Source organism: Nicotiana sylvestris, chromosome 7, assembly GCF_000393655.2.
Source record: "Nicotiana sylvestris chromosome 7, ASM39365v2, whole genome shotgun sequence".
Taxonomy (NCBI): Eukaryota; Viridiplantae; Streptophyta; class Magnoliopsida; order Solanales; family Solanaceae; genus Nicotiana; species Nicotiana sylvestris.
The window spans coordinates 147,087,887-147,109,867 of NC_091063.1; the positions used below are offsets into that span (position 1 = coordinate 147,087,887).

A 21,981-nucleotide genomic window follows, 5' to 3' on the forward strand; every position below is an offset into this window, starting at 1 on the left:
TACTACCACCTCTACTAGTGCACGCTTTTTTGGCCGCTCTAAGTAAATCCATTATATAAATTAAAGTAAGTAATTAAAGTAAGAAATTAAAGTAAGAAACTAAATTAAGAAACTAATTAATAAAATAAGTGTACACCAAATAAGAGAAAGAGATGGAACGAGTGTACCAGGATTCCTTATGCCGCACTAATTTTGAATTTTTGATATCAAAATTCAAACTTCAATTGATAGACCGAAACTTGATAGTTGATAATACTTGAATACTTGATAATTGATACCACACTTCACTTGAATAATTGATATTTGATGATAATAATAATAATTTTGTAATGGCTAAACTAAATAATTTATGAAACTTGAAATAATAAATAATTGAGAATTTGAGATTTGAGAATTTAAGAACTATAATATCAAGAGAGAATTGAGAGTTTGATACTTGAGAGAGAATTAGAGTAGTAAGACAGTGAATTTGTGAGAAAAAATGAAGAAGAAGGGGGACTATTTTTAAGTTTTGGGGTGGGAGGGCTATATTATTAATGAGGGGGCCGAAATTGGCCATTTCTGCAATTTCTGGCCGTTCCCCAACGGTCATTTCTGAATTTGACCGTTGGGAACGGTCCAATATAATTAAAAAAAAAATTCAAACGGTAACCGAGCTGCTAACGGGCTGCAGCCCGTGTTCAACCCGTTAAGCGATTTCGGGTTCAACGGGTTCGGGCACCATTAATCTAAACATGAACGTACACAACCCGTCCTAATATGAACAGTAGCGGGCTGACCCGGGTTGAAGCGGGCTGAAAACGGGTCAACCCGACCCGATTAACACCCCTAGCTGATACCGGTGCTACTTATTCATGAACTGGTCAAGGGGTACAGAAGGAAAAGGGTTTCACCTACGTGTATGATAAAAATAGACATACGGAATAGAGTGACTAAGAAGTTAGAAGTTGAGCAATGCGAACCTTTGCTGGATAAAACGCTGGGAAGAGTGACTAATTGGACTACTAAATTTCTATCCTATGCAAGAATAATAGAGTTGATCTAAGAGTATGGTGATTGCAATCCAATCTTTTTGGGCTCAGGTCTTTCCTCTGCCAAAAATAATACTTCACAAGATTGAGACAATCTGCAAAAGATTCTTATGGACAGGGGGCATAGAATAGGCTATGTTTGCCAAAGTCTGCAGGTGGTCTGAATGTTACTGATACGTTCACATGGAACAAGGCTGTACTTCTGACCACATTTTGCAAGAAGAATGAGAGGTTATGGGTTCAATGGATATATGTCATAATAGATATCTATATCTATATCTATATCGATATCTATATCTATATCTATATTATTATAAAAGCATGAATATAATGTTACGTGACAAAAATATCGTTCAAAAATAAATTACCTCTTCAATACAATGTACAAAAACGTAAATTCAATAAATTTGTCATGAAACTCAAATAACTTTAGAAGTCTATATACTTACCTGTCCCTTCCGTGCGGCAATTACAAACGTGGGAATATTGAGTTATATTTGGAGAAGGAATTAAAAAAAAATAATTGATTTGGAATCTAAAACAATCTAATATAAAAGAAAATTTGAAGTACTAAGCCCTGTTAACATTTACATAATTTTAAACGAAGTGGTAAATTTCTGCTATTCTTTAAAATCTGAATTGATATAAAGTTAAAACTAAATTTTAGGTAGATTCTTTTGTGATATGTTTTATGTTCCTAAATATTAGGATTACTACACAATTCAAATAAATTGAGTTAATTTTAAAATTTTAAATAATAATACAATCATTAAATGATAATTTTACAACTTGCAATCTAAGTTTAAAGAATAATAAAATATAGGGGAAGGTTTATATGAATATCTTTCATTTACATGATAATGAAGTAGTTCTAATAAGACGGACGAATGTGCTCTTTAATTTATTTATTTTACTTCAGTATGAATTGATTCTTCTACAAATCAAATCAAACCAGTGTATGTTAGAGTTGATTTTTTAAAATGAGTTCGTCCAAGTATCCTATACGTCAAATTTTAATAAAATATTTTGTTGATTGGTTTATTTTCACAATTAGATTCTCTTCTATCATCAATTATCCCCGCCATCAATTATCCCTAAATTCAAGATTTACATTCAATTTATATTCAAATGGAAAGCAAACTATTGTAGAATATTATTATCAATGTATTATTTGTGATGATTAAAATTAAAACAAAGAATGTATTGGCTCTGTGATAGAAGCAAAAATACATTAAGATGTTCTTATAGAATGTTAAAAATCAATCGAAACTTTCCAAACAAATAGGATATTTGCATAATATAAAGTATTGATTTTATAATGTGTATCGTTTTGAAAATATTGTGTTTATGAATTTAATTTGTTTTACAAACTACCTATTTTCATATTCACCTTATTCTAAATAATAAAAATTCCTTTTTATAAAATAAATGTTTGTATTATTTAAGCTACTGATTTGTTGAGCGATATAAGTTTTGGAACATTAGAGTAATAGAATTCTTTAAATGTATTTATTCTTCATTTGCACACTATTCTTGATTGTTCTTGCTTTAGTTTAAAAAAGTGACATCTTTAATATCTTCATAAAACATGGATTTCATGAAATTAACGTCGTTCACTATTAGTGGTGTCTATTTTATTGTATGTATACTTTTAAATTTGTTCTTTTATTTTTTTAATCTTTCTCTTCTTAGCTAGAGAGTTACGTGTGAAACACGTATATAGAAACTAGTTTATATTAAAAGCACGGAGGCCCTTAGCGAAATGTCATTCACCTTTTTTACCCTTAAAAAACAAATTTTACAATGGACAAAATTGTGGTTTAAGTTATTTTCCTAATATTTAGGATTTCAAAATCAATTTATATTTTTGGTTATTAAATATTTCCTAATTGAGCTAGGTAGAAAGTCATAATATTTAAGGCTTTAAAAGTTTTACCTTATATAAATTATATTTTATTTAAATTATGTAATATAATTATAATTCCTTTCATCTTAACTTTATAAATATAGAAGACTTTAAGATAAACTAATAGTTAAATTATTAAGGTTTGTAAAAGACACAAAAGATCCATTACCATATTAACATGCTTCTGTTACAGTTAGTTCATATTTTCATACGAATTTTTTTAACAGCTCTTTTATAAAACAACAACTAACCAAGGTGTTTGCATAGTTCCTAACGTGATGATTTAGTTGTATGCGTAATAAGACAAAAAAAATGACGATAGTCTAATTTGTTTGACTTTGTAAAAAAGAAAATAGCAGGCAATTTAATGATTATAGTTATGCTACGTAGTTAGCGATTTTTATATAAGATAAAATCTTAATTTATTTTAAATACAAAAAGTTTAATAACCGGAATATAAATTGATTTAAAGTCTTAAATATTAAATTATAATTTTTCCAATGTAAATCTATTTCAAAAAACGAAAAAGTTTACCGATATTTAGGTTATAATACCTTCCATGTTGTTTTCTTAATGTTAGCATTTACTAAAATTTTATTTACTAAATATTTTCTTATTAGGTAGGAAGTCGTTAAAATTAATTAGAATTTCAAATAACTTATCCAAATCATTTCATCTATTGAGCAATGTAACATAACTGTTTGGAAAGAGTCAAAAACACTTATGATTTACAAATAAAAAGATCCAAACATATACTTTTTCACTATTTGAAAATATAATTCTTATTGGATAAAGTTATAATTACAGTTAAATATTTAAAACATGGAATAAGATACTATTAGAAATTTAATTTAGTAAATTATTTCCTTTAATTTTGAAAATAACTAATTAATTCTTTGAATTAGCTAATTAGCAAAAGCATCTGATTCATTACTTTTCCAAAATTAATCATTCATAAGACGAACCAAAAAATAGGCGACCTGATTATAAAATATTAGTTCAACATTAATTTTTCTAGACTTTGTATTGTCAATGTCAATTCTTTAGGGAGTATATGATCAACCTTTTCATACTCAAATCTTTTAAAGACCAAAAGATTCAATTTTCAATTTGTGTTATTTGACAAATCTTTAAAGAAGCGTAATAAAAAAAAATATCTTGTTTTATTTTCACTATTAGGTTAGAGAAATAATAATAACTGTCATAAGATATTTTTACATAAGTTCTCAAAAAATTATAATAAGGCATTTGAAAACTTATGTAGAACAATATATCTTAATTTATTGAGCTTGCTAAATGGGAGCAACTTTTAGCATTTTCAGAAAGTTTTCTTTAATTTTTATCTTTATAGAACTTCACCACATTGTCTAATAATATTTACGTGATTTTTAAAAAATTGTATACTCATTGATATGTGTACACGCACAAAACGCGTACCCTAAAAATAATGTATATAAATTCGGAAGTATGAACTCCTCAAGTTAATCAATTACACATATTTTAAATACTTCCATCATAGCGTGATACTCAATTGCGTTGACAAGGATAACACATCATATGATAAGGCTTTTTATGGTTTGACACATATAATTTGTACTTTCTTTTCATGTTGTTGATAGAATACTTTCCTTTTCACTTAAACAAAATAAATATTTTTTTTTCATGAGGTAAAAAAAGTATTTTTTTTTATTTCGACAAAATAAGTATTTTCTTTTCATGAGGTAGAAAAAATATTTCTTTTATTTCAACAAAATGGGCACTTTCTTTTCATGATGCCGAAATAATATTTTCTTTCGTTTTCACAAAATGAGTACTTTCTTTTAATGATGTAAAAAAAATATTTTTTTTATTTCAATAAAATATTTACTTTCTTTTTTGGTGTAGAAAAAATATTTTCTTTTATTTCAATAAAATGTGTACTTTCTTTTCATATTGTAGAAAAAATATCTTCTATCATTTCAACAAAATGAGTACTTTCCTTTTATGTTGTAAAATGAGTACTTTTATATTGCTTCAACAAGAAAAGAGATTTTTTTTTAAAATTATGGAGCTCAAATTTCAACGTTGTTCTTGCTTGAAAAGGTAAAGCAGCATATTAGTTCCTTTTTATTTGTGTAAATATTTTTAAAGAATAATTAAATTCTTGAAGAAAGTAGAGTCATGAAAATGCTAGGGATTTGTGGGCGATGGGAGGAGCACCAGAAACATGGGGATTTGGGGGAAGGGGATGAGGAGATGTCATGACCCAATTTAGGATTGTAACCGGCGCTTAGGAGCAAGTGCTCCCAAGTAAACCTCATCAGAAATTTTATAGAAAATCGGACAGTGTTTCCCCTATTTTTGGAGTATCCCAAAAATTTTCCTTGTCTCAAATCAGCAACCAAACATCCTAATAGCAATTCAACAATCGACAACTTATCAATTAACCAAAATAGTCTTCACCATTACTGATCAACCCACTAACAACCAGAAATACTAATTTATCTCTAACTTTGATAATAAAGAACGATACTCGACATAAGACTATTAGCAAAATAATACTCATGACACTAAAAAAATGACTATGGAGCGACTCTAAGAATTCAAAGAAAAGACCATAACAATTGATAAAATCTCCGCCCATGCGAACGAATGCGAGGCTCACCAAGAATTCTCAACCTGTGTGCTCTAATTAACGAGATCCTCTCTTGCGTCAACTGTTGTCTCTGTAAAACAAAATTAGCGGGGAATGAGTCGCTAGCTCAGTGAGTAATAACACTTAACCACAACCGTTTTTAATTTGGGGATAAGTCAGAAAACATGCTAGTATATCAAACAGAAAACAACATAAAAATGCTCTTTCAGAAACAATAAATTATTTTCAGTCTCATCGCGCTTTTCTTGTAGTAAAATATAATTAACAATTCAGTAATAAGCTCGGTAACCATTTTATAATATCAGTATTCACATTTGGGAGGTTTCAATGAACGGATCATGTAATCGGTATAACTGTGGACTTTTTCGCAAGAAGCCAAATATAACGGTAGTCCCTACTCGAGGGAAATCGGTAACGGTATGCTAGTTCTACCTTCCCACTAGCGAGGGCTATAACTGTACTCTGTAATCGGTAAATACAAGGTGCACCAGGTCTAACGAACCCGCCGTTAGCTACGGGATCCTTCAAAGTCTACTCCCATTTATACTTGTCTATATAATTCGTATATACTCATAGGAAAATATTTTAAAACAATTAGGGCATTTCGATTCTTATCAAATCATGTAACATTATTTCGTAACAAAGAGAATATTCAGAATGACTGTAATCGTCTAAAATAAATATAGTAGTATCATATCGATTAAAGGACTTGTCCCACATGCAAATTCAAAACAGTCGGTAACATGTTCATATTAAAATCATATGTAAATCATGCTAGTTGTAGAAATACAAATTGAGGTAAGGTTACTACTCACATTACTCGTGCCGAAATACCAAATGCTTCACCTCGAGCAATTCGTACAAATTCTTCCAATCAATCTATAATTACATAATATCAATCTCATGTTAATTTCCTTGTTTAGGCTAATTCATAGCTAATTTAGAATACCCGACCCTCGAGGTTTCATATTTGACTCTTAATTCGCCGAATTATATTTACCCACCTATGAGTAATTACTAATTTATCAACTCCAACATATTCATATATTTTATTAATCCAATTTCATAAAGTTCTATTGATTCTTTAGGAAGTATGAATGAACTAGTGTAATTTCTATTTCTCTGTAGAATCTCCCAATCATGAGAATCGAAATTAAAATCTACCAGAAAGAGAAGCTTAAGCTATACCCATAAGACACACTTTGTGCTTAAGATTCCTCAACAGATTGCCAAAGATTAACAAAAATTTATATATATCTTTCCTTGTTTCACTGGCTTTTGTCAATCTCCTTATTTAACTCTAACCATTAAAATATATCCTCAAATTTGTGGAATAAGTACCTGAAGATTTGAACAAATAATGGATGGAAGTGGCTTCTTTTGCGATACTAAGCTTTTTTCCCAACTCACCTTCTGTATTTGTTCTTGATTTTTCGCTTTAATTCTGACTCGTCAAAATCCTTTTTTTGCTTCTGCTTGGTTTTATGTAGAAGAGTTTGATTTTGTTTGCCAGAGAAAGGGGCTTCAGCCCTTTCTTTCTTTTTCGTTCCTTTTTTCTAGCGTACCCTATTTAATCTTATTTATAATAATATTTTTTTGGTAAATTACGTAAGTACCCTCTTTCTTTTAATGAGTATTACATTCTCCCCACCTTGTGAAATTTGGTCTCCGAATTTAGCTCAGTTACGTACCGGTAGACTGAAATAAATGAGGATACTTGACTCGCATAACATCTTCTATTTCCCACGTAGCTTCTTCAACAGTATGATTTCTCATAAGACTTTAACGAGCACAATTTCTTTTGACCGTAACTTTCTTACTTGCCTATCAACAATAGCCATCGACTCCTCCTCGTAGGACAACTTCTCATCAAGCGGTATAGTTGGTGCTTCAAGCACCTGAGATGAGTCTGATATACATTTTCTTAGCATTGAGACATGAAACACTGGGTGAATAAAATATAACTCAGGAAGAAGTGCCAAATGATAAGCCACCGCTCCCACTCGGTCTAGTATCTCATACGGTCCTATAAACCTAGGGCTCAACTTGCCTCTTTTCCCAAACCACATCATACCTTTCATAGGAGAGACTCGTAGGAACACTTTGTCCCCAATTGTGAACACTAAATCTCTTCTTCTCTTATCAACATAAGACTTTTGTCTACTTTGAGCTGCAAGCAATCTCTTTCTGATCAACTGGACCTTGTCCATAGCTTTTTGTACTAGGTCGGGTCCCAATAAGTTAGTCTTACCAGCTTCAAACCATCCGATAGGAGAACAACATCTTCTACCATACAATGCTTCATACGGTGCCATTTGAATACTGGAGTGGAAGCTATTGTTGTAAGCAAATTCAGCTAAAGGTAGATAAGCATCCCAACTACCTCCAAACTCAAGAATGCTAGCTCTCAACATATCCTCCAAGATCTGTATAGTACGTTCAGACTGCCCGTCTGTCTGTGGATGAAATGTAGTACTAAGATCTACTCGTGTACCCAATGCTTCTTGAAAAGATTTCCAAAAGCGTGAGGTAAATTGGGATCCTCTATCATAGATGATGGATATTGGAACTCCGTGAAGTCGGACAATTTCGTTCATAAATATCTGTGCATACTTGACTCCACCATATGTAGTCTTCACTGGCAAAAAGTGTGTTGATTTCGTCAGTCGATCTATAATCACCCATACCAAGTCATAACCTCTAAGGGTTCGTGGTAGCCCGGTGAAAAAATCCATTGTAATTCTTTCCCACTTCCATTCTAGAATCTCAATTTGTTGTAGTAGTCCTGCGGGTCGCTGATGCTCAGCCTTGACCTGCTGCCAAGTCAAATAACTAGAAACAAGTTAGCAACATCTTTCTTCATACCTTCCCACCAATAAAATTGCTTCAGGTCATGGTACATTTTTGCGGATCCAGGATGTATAGTGTATTTAGAGTTGTGGGCTTCTTCAAGAATAGCATGTCTCAACCCATCTACGTCTACTACACATAGTCTGTCACCCATTCGAAGAACACCATCACTTTCAACAATCATATCCTTGCTTTTACCAGCTAAGACCTCATCTCTGTATTTACATAATCGTTCATCCTCATATTGGGTGGCCTTAATGCGCTCAACCAATGAAGACTTAGCCTGAGCACAAGCCAACAATGCCTCTGAATTTCGGACACTAAATATGATACCTATATCTTCTAGTCTCTGAATATCTTTGGACAAAAGTCTCTTTGCAGGGGCTATATGTGCCAAACTCCCCATAGATTTTCTACTTGACGCATCAGCCACCACATTGGCTTTTCCAGGATAATACAAAATAGAACAATCATAGTCTTTGAGTAGTTCCATCCAACGACGCTGCTGAAGATTTAGATCTCTCTGCTGAAAGATATACTTCAAACTTTTATGGTCAGTATAAATCTCACAAGTTTCACCGTATAGATAATGTCTCCAAAGTTATAGAGTAAATACCACTGCAGCCATCTCCAAATCATGTGTAGGATAGTTTTGCTCGTGCTTTTTCAAATGTATCGAAGCATAAGCAATAACACGACCTTTTTGCATGAGAACACATCCTAATCCCACCCTCGAGGTGTCACAGAATATTGTAAATCCTCCAGAACCTGATGGTAAGGCTAATATTGGTGCAGTTGTCAAACATGATTTGAGTTTTTGAAAGCTCTGCTCACATTCCTCCGTCCACTAAAACTTTGCATTTTTCTGTATTAGCTTGGTCAGCAGCGTTGCTATTCTGGAGAAATCCTGCACAAAATGCCTGTAATAGCCTGCCAAGCCTAAAAAGCTGCGAATCTCTGTAGGATAAGTAGGTCTAGGCCATTTCTGCACAGCTTCAGTTTTCTTAGCATCTACCATAATTCCATCTTTGGATACAACATGCCCCAAAAATGCTACCGAGTCTAGCCAGAATTCGCACTTCGAGAACTTAGCATAAAGCCGATGTTCTCGCAATGTCTGCAACACAGTCCTGAGGTGATCCTCGTGTTCTCCTTGGCTACGAGAATATATCAAGATATCATCAATAAATACTATTACAAATCTATCCAGAAACAACTTGAACACCCAATTCATTAAATCCATGAATGCCGCTGGAGCATTTGTCAGTCCGAAAGGTATCACAAGAAATTCATAGTGCCTGTATCGAGTCCTGAAAGCAGTATTAGAAATATCTTCATCTTTGATTCTAAGTTGATGATAACCAGAACGGAGGTCAATCTTTGAAAAGTGGCCAACTCCTTGTAACTGATCAAACATGTCATCTATACGAGGAAAAGGATATTTATTACATATTGTTATCTTGTTCAACTTCCTGTAGTCAATGCACATTCTTAGGGATCCGTCTTTCTTCTTTAGAACAGTACCGGTGCACCACATGGTGATACACTAGGTCTAATAAAGCCCCTATCTAACAAATATTGTAACTGTTGCTTTAGCTCCCTCAACTCTGCTGGTGCCATTCGATATGGGGGTATGGATATGGGCTATGTGTCAGGTAGCAAATCAATACCAAAGTCTATTTCTCGTATTAGAGGCAATCCTGGTAAATCCTCAGGAAATACATCAAAAAATTCTCTCACTACTGGTACATTTTCTATACTAACTGTTTCCTTTCTTGTATCATTTACAATAGCTAAGAGACCCAAACAACCTTTCTTCAGAAGTCGTTGAGCCTTCATAAAAGATACAATTTTGCAAGTCTCTAGAACCTGATTCCCTCTTAGAATAAAACTGGGTTCATTTGGTATCTCAAACTTAACTATATTTGCATGACAATCGACTATAGCATAGTAAGAAGATAACCAATCCATTCCCATCAACAAGTCAAAGTCAATCATATCAAGTACAATAAGGTCAGCAGAGTATCTCTACCCTCAACCCGAATCTGACAAGCACGATACACATATTCAGCTAATAGAGACTCTCCAACAGGAGTAGCAACTAGAAAAGGATCATTCAATAGCTCGGGTTGTCTACCAAATTTCAAATCAAAGTACAAGGACACATAGGAGTGAGTATATCCTGGATCAATCAACGCAAGTGCATCAAATGAACAGACAGAAAGAATACCTGTAACCACTACATTCGAGGCCTAAGCATCCTGTCTAGTAAATGCAAAAACTCTCGCTTGACCTCTACCAACATTTCCTTGTCCTTGATTCATAGTAGCACGTTATCCAACACCTCGACCTCTATTTCATGTACCTATAGCACCTGAAGTATTACGAGTAGTATGAGTCGGTGTAGCTGACTGAGTAGAAGCCTGGTTGAAATTTTTCGAGGGCTGAGGGCAATCCCTCAAGTGATGTCTCAACTGGCCACACCGAAAGCACTCTCCAGTTAGAACATGACATTGGCCCAAATGTGATCTACCACAAGTCTGGCAGACTGGAGTAGTGGAATATATCTACCCAAAATTACGATGTCCAGAAGATGATGGTCCCCTATTACCTTGTCTGTGATGTGGTTTGTATGTGGACTATGAAGACATGTGAGTCCCTGTCTGAGAACCCTGTTTTTGTTGTTGCCCCTGATTTCCTGCTCTTCTATTTTCACTAAAACCACCACTGAAAGCCCCTCTTGTCTTGGCCTTCTTGCATAAATCACTAGTTGTACGCTCCTCACGTCACTTGTTTTCAATCTTTCTAGTAAGGTCGAGTATATCAGAGTAGGATAAAGTCTTCATCTATAGGGCTACTGTAGTGTATAGACGACCAACCAATCCATCCACAAACCTCTGAACTCGAGCTTCTTCGGTAGGCATTAACTGAGGAGCATATATAGCCAGCTTACAGAACTTAGTGTTATATGTTGACACATCCATATCTGGAGTCTGAACCAATATCTCAAAGTCTCTAGCATATTGTTGCATCAGACTGTCCGGAAAAAAATGATTCTTGAACAACTTAGTGAACTCGTCCCATGTCAGTGGTGCTGCTCCTGCTGGCCTTCCTAGCAATACAGTTTCATACCATGTGTTGGCCATATCCTCTAGTTTGTATGCTGTGAGCTCTACGGCTCTCTCACTAGAACATCCAAGAGCACGTAATGCCTTAAGTGTCCCATCCAAGAAACTTTGAGGATCTGCTGAATTATCAGAACCTGTGAATTTTGGTGATTTCAATTTCAGAAACTCTTGTAGAGATACTTCCTTATTCTCGAAAGTCTAAGTCTGTGCAGGTGCTTGTGTCTGTAAAGTAGCATGAGGAGCTGAACTTCCCCCATGAGTAAGCACCAATGCCTCTAACACATTCAATAACCTTGCCACTGTATCTGCAGGTAAGGCAACAGTAGGTACAACAGTTGGCATTGGTGGTGGAGTGTTCTGAACTCCCTGCTCTTGCACTTGATCTGGCATAACAGCTTGGGTTTGACCCATGTTCCCAACTTGAGGTTGAGGAGCAGTCCGTCTTCTAGTTTGATGAACCCCAACTTGACCGCCACCCCGGGTAGCACCACGTCCAGGAGATGAGGGCATGCGTGTCCTAGCCATCTGCGAAAGAAATATTCCAAAGTCAATCTCACGTTATCTCAACGCACGATTAAAGAATAAAAGGAAGGAAAATATTCCTAGATGTTCAGTAGCCTCAAGATCATAAGTATGGGCGCCTACATACCAAAACATTCCTAGATGTTCAGTAGCCTCAAGATCATAAGTATGGGCGCCTACATACCCATGAACAAGACTCTACTAAACATTGCTCCATGTCTCGGGACTTAAAGCCTAAGCTCTGATACCAACTTTTTCACGACCCAATTTAGGATTGTGACCAGCGCTTAGGAGCAAGTGCTCCCAAGTAAGCCTCATCGGAAAATTTATAGAAAATCGAACAGAGTTTCCCCAGTTTTTGGACTATCCCAATAATTTTCCCTGTCTCAAATCAACAACCAAACATCCTAATAGCAATTCAACAATCGACAACTTATCAATTAACCAAAATAGTCTTCACCATTACTGATCAACCCACTAACAACCAGAAATACTAATTTATCTTCGACTTTGATAATAAAGAATGATACTCGACATAAGACTAATAGCAAAATAATACTCACGACACTAAAAGAATGACTATGGAGCGACTCTAAGAATTCAAATAAAAGACCATAACAATTGATAAAATCTCCGCCCACGCGAACAAATGCGAGGCTCACCAAGAATTCTCAACCTGTGTGCTCTAATTAACGAGATCCTCGCCTGCGTCAACTGTTGTCTCTATAAAAAAAATTAGCGGAAAATAAGTCGCTAGCTCAGTGAGTAATAAAACTTAACCACAACCGTTTTTAATTTGGGGACAAGTCAGAAAACAACATAAAAATGCCCTTTCAGAAACAATAAATCATTTTCAGTCTCATCACACTTTTCTTGTAGTAAAATATAATTAACAATTCAATAATAAGCTCGGTAACCATTGTATAATATCAGTATTCACATTTTGGGAGGTTTCAATGAACGGATCATGTAATCGGTATAACTGTGGACTTCTTCGCAAGAAGTCAAATATAACAGTAGTCCCTACTCGAGGGAAATCGGTAACGGTATGCTAGTTCTACCTTCCCACTAGCGAGGGCTATAACTGTACTCTGTAATCGGTAAATACATGGTGCACCAGGTCTAACGAACCTGCCGTTAGCTACGGGATCCTTCAAAGTCTACTCCCATTTATACTTGTCTCTATAATCCATATATACTCATAGGAAAATATTTTAAAACAATTAGGGCATTTCGATTCTTATCAAATCATGTAAATTTATTTCGATAACGGTAAATCTTATCTCAAGTAACGGTATAACATATTCAGTAACAATGAGAATATTCAGAATGACTGTAATCATCTAAAATAAATATAGTAGTATCATATCGAGTAAAGGACTTGTCCCAAATGCAAATTCAAAACAGTCGGTAACATGTTCATATTAAAATCATATGTAAATCATGCTAGTTGTAGAAATACAAATTGAGGTAAGGTTACTACTCATATTACTCGTGCCGAAATACCAAATGCTTCACCTCGAGCAATTCGTACAAATTCTTCCAATCAATCTATAATTACATAATATCAATCTCATGTTAATTTCCTTGTTTAGGCTAATTCATAGCTAATTTAGAATACCCGACCCTCGAGGTTTCATATTTGACTCTTAATTCGTCGAATTATATTTACCCACCTATGAGTAATTACTAATTTATCAACTCCAACATATTCATATATTTTATTAATCCAATTTCATAAAGTTCTATTGATTCTTTAGGAAGTATGAATGAACTAGTGTAATTTCTATTTCTCTGTAGAATCTCCCAATCATGAGAATCGAAATTAAAATCTACCAGAAAGAGAAGCTCAAGCTATACCCATAAGACACACTTTGTGCTTAAGATTCCTCAACAGATTGCCAATGATTAACAAAAATTTATATATATCTTTCCTTGTTTCACTGGATTTTGTCAATCTCCTTATTTAACTCTAACCATTAAAATATATCCTCAAATTTGTGGAATAAGTACCTGAAGATTTGAACAAATAATGGATGGAAGTGGCTTCTTTTGCGGTACTAAGCTTTTTCCCCAACTCACCTTCTGTATTTGTTCTTGATTATTCGCTTTAATTCTGACCCATCAAAATCCTTTTTTTGCTTCTGCTTGGTTTTACGCAAAAGAGTTTGATTTTGTTTTCCAGAGAAAGGGGCTTCGGCCCTTTCTTTCTTTTTCGTTCCCTTTAGCTAGCGTAGGGCTTTTTCCCTATTTAATCTTATTTTTAATAATTGTTTTTGGTAAATTCCGTAAGTACCCTCTTTCTTTTAATGAATATTATTGGAGAGTAGTATATAAAATATTTTTTAGATGATTTTCCTAAACATAATTTCTACTTTCTAACCAAAAACTAGAAAATATTTTTCGAATTTTGTTTCACTCACCAATCAAATGTGAAAAAATAAGTGATAAGACCATTCATTTTCTAAGAATTTTTCTTTCAGGAAAACATTTTCCTCAGTACCAAACACACCCTTAGTCTTATGTTCAATAATTGCCATTTTGACCATGAAATATTTGGCTTCATTTTCAGAAGGAATTTTTAATTCCTATGCCATATATGATACTATATTACCCTCAATGTTTAAGGTTTGTTATAATTACATTTAGTATACCTAATTACCAATTCTATACCATAAGGTGTTTTAACTGTATTTTAGTTGTACCTTATATCACTTCTAAATTAATGGTACCGTATATTCCTCCAAATGCCCCCCCCCATGTTTCTCTCTCCCAAACCCACACCCTCATCCACGTATCACCACACACCCACGTTACAAACCATTATTCCCTCTGCTAAAACCAGAAAAACAAAGGTAACCCTATACCATTAATGTCCAAAGTCAAGTTTTTTCTTCTACAACCAGTCAAAATTGAAGTGAAATCTTCAAAGTTCATACACATATTTACCTTCAGCTTCAAATTTTCTCAATGAAGAAGAACAAAGCTTCAAAGCACAACCCTAAAAAAGTTCTAGAAGCTGATATACCTCTTTTCGATTTGGGTGTATTATCACCACATTCACGCAAAAAGCAAGCAAAATCTGCACATGCAATTGTAGATATGAAGCATAGTGTTTCTCCGCGTCAAATCAGGGCTGAAGCTAGAAGTAAACAAAAACATGATTTCGATGCTGGAGAATCTTTGAGGCCAATCAAACAAGCGGATAGGAAATGAAAAGAGATAGTGTTCGATGATGATTTTGTAGAATATATGCCTATCAGTAATCCCGGAAAGAAAGCTAAGGTGGCTCCCAGTTCAAAAACTCCCAAAAAGAAGAAAAATTCAAAAAAAGCCTCTAGTGTTAAATCTCCTAAAAATGTTTGAAAACACTTATTGGTGAAGGTAAGAATTTAGTAATTTCTTCACTTCTTATTTTGTCTGTTTTAGTTGTTAAAAATCTACATAATCTGTGTTTTTTTTGCTTTGTAAATTTTTGTAGAAATGTTTTATATAAATTGCAAATGTATCTATCTTTTTTAAGCACTGAAATAATGTGAGATTATTTGTCTTAATTTTGAAGATTAATTGTAGATATGTTGATCTGTTTAACATTGTTTTTATATTGTATATTTTTGAAGTTATTTTGTAGATAAAATACAAATGTATTAGTGCTTTTTAATTACTGTATTAATGTTAGATTACATTTGTTGAATTTTGCAGAATAGACATTTTTTTGCATCCCATAATGTTGATTATGGAGTGCTTAGATTCCAGACATTATGTGATCCAAGCATTCCTAGCCAAATTATAGCGCTTTTGTCTCCAAATGGTTTGAAGCTATTCAAGAAGACATGCTTTGATTATTTACTATCATTTCCCAATTTATGCATGCAAAATCAAGCTATTCTTCTTCTTATGAAATATGAATTGAAATCATCTGATGCTTCCTATTTTTCAGCTGAGTTAAAAGGTGAGAGGTTAAATTTTGGATTGAGAGATTTTGCAGTAATAACTGGTCTTAGATGTCATACTTAGGTGACAGACTTTGGTTACACTCCTAATTATGTTAGTAAGATAATGAGCAGTTACTTTCCAAACAAGTTAAAAGTAGAGAAGACATACCTAAAACAGATAGTAACCAACAAAAGCTGGGTCAATGGTGAGGATGCAGTAAAGTTATGTATTCTATATCTCATAGAATTCTTCTTTTGTCCTTCAGAGAGAGACCATATTGGGTTGGTAGATCATTTTAGGTTTTATTTGGTGGAATTCGGTTAGTACGAGTCATTTCCATGGGGAATTCAGTCTTATAGACAATTGATTGAATTAGTTAGGCACAAGTTAAATCCTTTCGTTCATTCTTATCCCATTCGGGGATTCCCACTAGCCATGCAAGTATGGTTGTATGAGTGTTGCTCCTCCGTCAACATTGATATAGCTACAAAGATTTCTAATTCAATCCCTCGCATACTAAACTGGTCAGCTACTAAGGGTCAGATTTGGTTAGCTGCAATTGAAGACAAAATGATCAAGCATGAATGGATGAAGGTAAATGGTCTTTATTTATGATAATACAAATAATCTACAAAATATCTACAATTTATATACATATTCTGCCTTAAACAAGCTAATTTATTTTTTTCTTCATTCCGTTCACCAACATAAATGAATCACCTGAAGAGCTTTCAGTGGTGTCTTTGCCTGATAAAGTTGAGTACACAATTGAAGAGGTTGAACATGTTTCTGAGAATCCAAAAGTTGATGCTCCTCCATTGGAACCCAAAGAATCAATTGGAAAAGAGGAAAAAGAGTTTATTCTTCATAAAATAAGAAAGTTAAAAAGTGGTGTTGAGAAGGTAACATGTAGTCCTAAAAAGCATTGTGATGTATATATAATAGTGTATCTGTTTTTTAATGTATTTTAAGACATATTTTTGAAGTTAACTATGTATTTTTTTAATTATGTAGGTCGATGAAAAGCTTGAAGATTTTAGGAAAGATATATTTGAAGAACTAGGTAACCTTCGAGACCTAATAAAGGATTCAGTCAAGACTGTTTTGCAGGTGATAAACATTCCAAATCATCAAGTTGATGCAAAGGTAACATTTGAATTTTAATCATATTAACAAAACTATTTATGTCACCTCTAAAATATATATCCTAACTAATATAAAACTTACAGTTTGCTGGGAGTTCAACAAAAAATACTGACCAACCAAAAGACAAGAACAATCAGCAATTTCAGTTCAATAGTGGTGAACCAGTGCAGGTCAGCCCCAGCAAAATAGGTATCTACAATATATCTCCAGTATATCTACAATTAGCTGCAGAATATCTACAAAATAACTACAAATTATCTACAACATAACTATAATTTGTCTACATTACATATACCCAATATATACAATTAAATCCAGCTTATTGGCACAACTATACAGATTTATTTATATATTATGACACACCTTCATATCTTCATAAATTGTCAAGCCAATACTATCCAGTATGATTTTAACATTTTTAATGAAAAAAATAGAACATGTTGAATGTGCACTTGGTGAAGAAAATCATCCAGCACGTGTTGATTTATATACACATTTTGAAGGGGCAGTTGATGAAGAGAATACAGGTATGAAATTGTTTTCAGAGATATTTTCTTTTTGTTTCAATATTATACCATTCTATTAAGTTATATATACATGGTGTTACAGAGAGGGAATATATGCATGCACAATCTCCAATTCACGGAGTGACAGTAGCAGCTCAAAGAGAACAGCAGAATCTAGAAGATGACAATGTAGGTGAAGAGGCAGAGTATGTGAATGTAGGTGATTCAGAAGAATCCGAAGGTGAGAAGAAGGAGGTTACGCTTGAAGATTTCGAGCTGCCTGATAACTTCTCCCAGTTGGTTAAGTTCGGCGAGCCTATACAAGATGAAACAACACCCGTGCATCAAGGTAGAACAAGGCAGTCGGGAAAGCATGCCCGATCACTATTTCTCCCTTTATACAGTTCTGCTGGCAGCACCTCGGTTGGACCTCAAATTTTTCACCTCAAGCACCCGCTTACTAGTGTTATTGGTCAAAATGTAGACCCTGAGTTGTTGGATCAATTCCACAAGTGGTTATACCACGGTACCGACACAGGTCCAAAGAGGTTAGGTTGCACAATTTGACACTTTTATTTCAGTATTCATCTTTTACACATCCACTTCATTCAACAATTTTATTTTAATTTCTATTTGTTTATATAGGAGGAAGGCTCCGTATTCTATAAAGGACAACCAAATTAAGCCATGGTTGGATCTTGGAGTTGAAAAGGTTGACAAGAAGGAGTGGTTCTTTTCCCTGGCACACCCAAGATAAGTCCTCAATGACTCGGTAAGATTCAATGTATTTAATTTGTAGATTTTTTGTAGATAGTTTGTTTCTGAATGATAGATGCTTTGTATTCTAATTGTATATGTAATATAGTTATTTGTAGTTTTGTGTAGAATAATTGGAGATAACTTGTAGAATAAATGCAATCTGTTTTTGTTGCAGCACATTAATGTTATAATGTATTACTTGATAAAAAGAGGCAAGTATGGCCCCCACAACAAGACCAGATTACTACAACAGATTGTGTGTTCAAGACTAGGATTGATCAGATTTATGAAAAGTTTCAAAATTCTCCTCAATAAAAGAAGTTTTCTGTTGTCAAACCCCAGGACGTTGTAGTAGAATATATATTGGGGTATAGACTACTCGCAAATGTTGCATGGGATGAAGTTGATTATGTTATCATGCCCGCCAACATTGTAGAAAAATTTCACTGGTTGTTGGTTGTTTTTGACATTGCAGAAAGATGTCTTTATGCGTATGATTCCATGGTCTCTTCACACAATCACCCTATTATTAAATCTTGTGTCGACAAGTTTTCTATTATTATCCCTTTGTATTTGTCATGCACCGGGTTTTATGGGAAGCGTAAAGACATCAACTTCAAGAATACAAAAGCATACATTGAGAAAGTTGTTACCGACCCTCTTAACATTCAGTGGATCGTCGGAGAGATACCACAACAAAAAGAAGGATCACTATAACAAAAATCTTCTTTCTTTCTATACATTTAACCCTTTTTCTGATGGGTTGATAAATATTGACATATTTTATCTTTTGCAGCGATTGTGGTGTATTTGTTGCTTACTTTGCAGAGTATGTTAGTATTGGAGAATTATCAATTCCGCCAGAAGACCTTTCTGATATTGACCAACACCATAGACGCTATGGAGCGCTACTTTGGGACTATGATAGAAAGAAGCAGGAGCATGGGGCAATTAGTGATAGTGAGGTGACAGGCAAGTTGGCAAGGAGGAAAGGTGCACCAACTTTGAATGAGAAAACACGAGTCCAGAGGAAGAAGAAGTAGTTGTAATGTTTTGAATGGAATATGTAGTACAATTGTTTAGTTGATGCTAGTTTATAAGAAAGATGGTAGACAAGTTTTTGAACAATTTATTATGTTTTAATTGAAGCAGACTTGCACTACAATTATAGTAGTCTTTGTTTCTTTTTTCTTACCCATTATTGTAGTTCAAATGGAAATATTCTGTTGGGTTTATATTCACTTGTTGAATCTACAGTACTTGATCTTCATTATTTTTAGCATTTAAATTCTTTCCAACTAAAATTTTATACAGTTATTCTGTCAACAAAAAAATAAGTCAGTAATTTTGTTGGTTTTTTGTAGATAATGTGTAAAAATCAGTAACTAAACATTTTGTTACTTTTAAATTCAATTTGTTGAATGTATAAAGTACCTGATCTATATTATTTTCACCATATAGCTTTTTTCTACCTGAATTTTAATCTAGCTATTATGTCAGCTACATATATTGTAGAACTTTTGTAGTTATATTTGTAGATAATTTGTAGATTATATTTAACATTGTGTTTTGTTTCTTTTATATTCATTTTTTGAATGTAAACAATACTTCATCTACAATATTTTAAGTTTTTAACTACTTTCCTACTGATTTATAATGTATATACTCTATAAATTCCAGATAATATATTTTTTTTGTAGTTTTATTGTAGATAAACTGCAAAAACACATTAACAACTATGTAAAGGACTCCATATATAGTAAATAAGTTCTAGATTATATATATAGAAACCATTCATAAACAAATCAATCTATGAAAGTATTATCTCAATACAGAAAAATCCGAACTAACTACATTATGATCTTAAAAAATACCAACGATTACACATCAAAATCTGTTATCCAGAACTAACCAACAAATTTTATGAAATGTTCTGTTAACTACATAAAATTTTATTTCTTTTTGGGTGCATTCTTGCAAGATCTTTTGTTATGCCCTTCTCCTCCGCAGTTGCCGCATGAAACCTTGTACTTCTTTGAATTTATTTCATCATATGTTTTGTATCTTTCATTTTGAGGTCTTCCTGACTGCCTTTTCCCTCCTTTAGGTGGATTTACTACTTCTTCAGTTATATGTTCTGGCACATTCCATTTGCTTTCATCAGACAGAGGATTTACTGGTATTTTATAAGTACGCAAGAGGTTCACCCTTGTGTAATAAGGAGAACAATATTATTCAAAAGACTCATCCCTGTGTCTTAAAGCAGCCAAAGCATGTGGACAAGGTAGTTCATCAAGCTGGAATTGCCCACAACTACATCTCTTATTTTCAAGACAAACAATATAGCGCTTCATACCATCTATTACTGTATGGATGTAGTCTATTGAAGCCCTCACCTACGAGTACATTACAAACAAAAAAACAATTCATATACGGTTAAAATCAAAATATCTACAAAATATCTATATTGTCCTGTTTATGAATTTGATTCAATAAATAATCAGATCTTACTCTAAGCTTGTGCGACAATGTTCTGTTATCATCCAACTCTTTGTTGAATTTGTACCCAAGGTATGTGAATGTACCCTTTGCTTTCAATAACTTTTCTTTTTCCAACGTTCAAGAAGGGTCCTCATATACTCTAATAGTTCTAGTATCGGCAACTCTCTTGCATATTTTGTTATAGCATTCAACGACTTTGCAATGTTTGATGTCATAGTCCAAGTTCTGTTCACCGTAGCATGTACTCGAGACCATCTATGATAGCCAATATCGTATAAGTATGCTTTAACATGGGGGTCAATCTTCTCAATCTTTGACATCCTTTCATTAAATTCATCAAGTGTGTATGACCGTGCCGTGACAAAGTATAATTCACTTAACTTAAGATGTCCCTTCTTGAACTTTGCCCGTATATTTGTCCAAATATGCCACATGCAAGAATAATGTGGCATGCTGGGATAAACAATAGATGTTGCCTTCAAGATACTCTCATTCCGATCCGAAACAACACACATATTTGGTCTTTCACCATACACGAGTTTGAATTGCTCAAAAAACCACTTCCATGATGAGTCATTCTCTGAATCAACAACAATATATGCCAATGATAATATGGTACCTACATTATGTGGCAAGAAGCAATTAATTGGCTGCAGGAAAAATGCAGAAGAAGACATATATATACAAACTACAACTTTTCTACAATATATCTACAATTAATCTGCAAGTATTACAAAAAAATATGCAAGCTATAATACTTCTACAATAAAACTTCAGTACCTGCTGCATCCATTGTACTGGCTGTTAGAATTATTCCCTTGTATGCTAACTTTGAAAAGGTTTCATCAACTACTACAACTGGCCTACAATATTCCCAACCACTGATTGACGTACAAATCGCAACAAATACATACAAGAAGCAGTCATCGTCTGTCTTCTTCAATTTAACTATAGACCCCGGATAAGTCTTCTCTAGAATATACAAATAATTAGGCAATTTGCTGTAGGAGTCAGAAGGATGACCTCTCAAAAACTGTAAAGCCTTTCCCTTTGCTCTCTA

General features: G+C 33.7%; 2 protein-coding genes across 2 annotated transcripts; both read right to left on the bottom strand.

The window, feature by feature from the left end:
* Positions 1–8,396: 8,396 nt before the first annotated feature.
* LOC104228967 (uncharacterized) lies at positions 8,397–9,131 on the bottom strand. The gene is made up of 2 exons (XM_070152408.1): positions 9,039–9,131; positions 8,397–8,945 (listed from the first exon to the last, which is right to left on the bottom strand). Exons 1-2 carry the CDS (start codon positions 9,129–9,131, stop codon positions 8,397–8,399), a joined length of 642 nt encoding a protein of 213 aa, XP_070008509.1.
* Positions 9,132–10,066: 935 nt separating this feature from the next.
* On the bottom strand, positions 10,067–12,075 carry LOC138873921 (uncharacterized). Its single transcript, XM_070152410.1, has 6 exons — positions 11,799–12,075; positions 11,318–11,684; positions 11,034–11,223; positions 10,788–10,896; positions 10,455–10,604; positions 10,067–10,362 (listed from the first exon to the last, which is right to left on the bottom strand). The coding sequence occupies exons 1-6, from the start codon at positions 12,073–12,075 to the stop codon at positions 10,067–10,069; spliced, it is 1,389 nt and encodes a 462-aa protein (XP_070008511.1).
* Positions 12,076–21,981: the final 9,906 nt, after the last annotated feature.